General features: G+C 43.3%; 1 protein-coding gene across 1 annotated transcript; it reads left to right on the forward strand.

The window, feature by feature from the left end:
- The first annotated feature begins 579 nt into the window (after positions 1-579).
- On the forward strand, positions 580-2,264 carry LOC118348437. The gene is made up of 2 exons (XM_035690060.1): positions 580-797; positions 1,460-2,264. The coding sequence occupies exons 1-2, from the start codon at positions 580-582 to the stop codon at positions 2,262-2,264; spliced, it is 1,023 nt and encodes a 340-aa protein (XP_035545953.1).
- Positions 2,265-2,564: the final 300 nt, after the last annotated feature.

The raw sequence follows: 2,564 nt of genomic DNA on the forward strand, positions 1-2,564 counted from the left end.
ATTCCTTTTCTCTCTCTACTGTTCATCTTCTCCCTTTTCTCTCTAACATTCTGGAGGATCCTACCCTCGAAGTAGGCAACCTATCTTTCTTCTGTATCCATTCTTATCATCAATCCATAAACCAAATTCACAACAAAGTGTTACAAGTGGTATCTAGAGACAAAGTTCCCAAGTGACCTGTGATTACAATCAGTAAAAGAAGAAATGGAAGATCGCACTAGACTTGCGCAATTGGCAGAAGGTCAAGTCCACTGAGTCACAATTTAAAACACTGGAAATTGAAGTGTTGGCCCTCAAGAGGTAATCGGATTCTGTAGTGCAGCAACTGGCGGCATTGACTGTGGAGCTGCAGTGGAAGAACAAGAGTAGCGGCTGGGTTCATGGGGAATCATCTTCAGGGATCAGGATCAGCAGCTGGTATCTGCAGAACAAGGGGGTGAACCCCCTCCACGATCAGTAAGGCTTGATTTTCCAACTTTTATTGGTGAAGATCCAAATGGGTGGATATGCAAAACCAACCATTTTTTCTCCTACTATAACACCCTGCCCCAACAAAAACTAAGGCTAGCCTCATTCCATATGGAGGGCCAAGCTCTAGTTTGGTTCCAAGATCTTGAAGAGTCAGGAGTTCTAAAGGAGTGGGAGGATTTTACCAAGGCCTTGTTGGTACGGTTTGGGCCATCTTCGTATGATGACCCCATGGAGGCCTTAATTAGGCTAAAGCAAACTGGATCTATCGAAGAATACAAATCAAACTTGGAGTCACTGTCTAATAGGCTTAGAGGGTTGTCGGAGGGGTATAAACTAAGTTGTTTTCTTAGCAGGGTAAAGGATGAGATACGTTAACGGTGAGGATGTCTCACCCAAACAATCTGTTAACAGCTTACAGCCTTGCAAAGATTCAAGAGGAGAATGTAGGCATCCATAAAAAAATCCATCACAACCGTGACACTGGAATTCTGAAATTAGTTGCGGAATGATGTCGATGTGAGGTTGGTTAGTTGCGGAACTCAGCATATTACAGTTCTTATGTCTAATGGCTCTATGAAATGTAAAGCTTCATTTATTTATGCTAAATGTACGTATGTTCAACGGCGGGAGTTGTGGGCTGAGCTTGAAAGTGAGAGTAATGGAACTGAGCCATGGTTAATAACAGGGGATTTTAATATTATTGTCTCGGATGAGGAACGACGAGGTGGTTGCCCACATTCTTTGGTGGCGATGGAGGAGTTCAACTCTTGGATACACTCTTGCGGATTGCTGGAGTTAAAATACTTGGGTAAGAGTTTATCTTGGTGTAATGGGCATGCTGGGGCTTCTCGTAGTTGGGCGCGCTTGGATCGTTCGTTGGTTGCGTAGAATTTTATTGAAGATTTTCTGGATTCTTTCATGAGATATCTACCGCGTACTTCGTTAGATCATGCACCTATGGTTATTTCCTTGGTGAAAAATGTTGCAGAGTATGGGCCATCTCCTTTCCATTTCAGCAGATGTCGGTGGATCATGTGGATTTTCCTAGTTGCGTCCGAGAGGTTTGGAATCAAACTGAGGCTGGTAGTGGTCTCCTAAAACTTGCGGCTAAATTGAAAAAACTGAAAGTAGTTCTGAAAGGGTGGAATAAAAAAGTTTTTGGATGGACGACTGGGCATATTAAGGAGTTGGAGGGTCGGATAGAGCGATTGGAGAGTCACTTGCAGCTGAACTATGATGAAGAGGTGGAACTTGATCTGCTGGCTTCAAAAATGGAGTTGGATACCTGGATTTGTCGTGAAGAAGTGCGGTTAGCTCAGTGTGCTAAAGTCAGGTGGTCGAGTCATGGAGATCAAAACTCGCGTTACTTTCATGTTATCCTTAATAAATGGAGGCAATCGAAGATCATGGAGATGAGACTTTCCAATGGCTTATTGTTAAAGTCCCCTCATGAACTTCATGATGGGGCTGTGCATTATTTTCGGGAGTTCTTGGGGCAGTCTACTAGTGTAGTGCTTCCGGATTTGGGTGATTACGTGTCTAATGTGATTTCGGAAGATGAGAATTTGAGATTAGGTTCGGTGCCCACAGAAGAGGAGGTGAAACAAGCAGTTTTCAGTATTCCCATAGAGAGTAGTCCGGGGCCGGATGGCTTTGGGTTGGGTTTTTACCTTGCTTGTTGGGATATTGTCAAGTCGGAAATGGTGGAGGCGGTAACGGATTTTTTTAGAGGGGTTCCTCTTCCCAGATTTTATACTGCTTCTTTTGTAGTTCTTATTCCTAAAATAGCTTAGCCGACGAGTTTTGACAAGTTTCGGCCTATCAGCTTATGTTCCGTTTTTTACAAAATTTGCACAAAGATCTTGGTGGCCAGGATTGCTCCTTTATTGTCCTCTTTGATCTCTTCTGAGCAATGTGCGTTTATTCCAGGTCGGAGTATTTTTGATAATATCAGTCTCACGCAGGAGATGGTGCAATCGCTCAATAAGAAAACGATGGGCGGGAATGTGATTTTGAAACTGGATATGGCTAAGGCTTATGATAGGGTGGAATGGGATTTCCTTTTGCATGTTTTGGCTGCCTTTGGATTTTCT

The sequence above is a fragment of the Juglans regia genome, chromosome 5 (genome assembly GCF_001411555.2).
Source record: "Juglans regia cultivar Chandler chromosome 5, Walnut 2.0, whole genome shotgun sequence".
NCBI classification, from domain to species: Eukaryota; Viridiplantae; Streptophyta; class Magnoliopsida; order Fagales; family Juglandaceae; genus Juglans; species Juglans regia.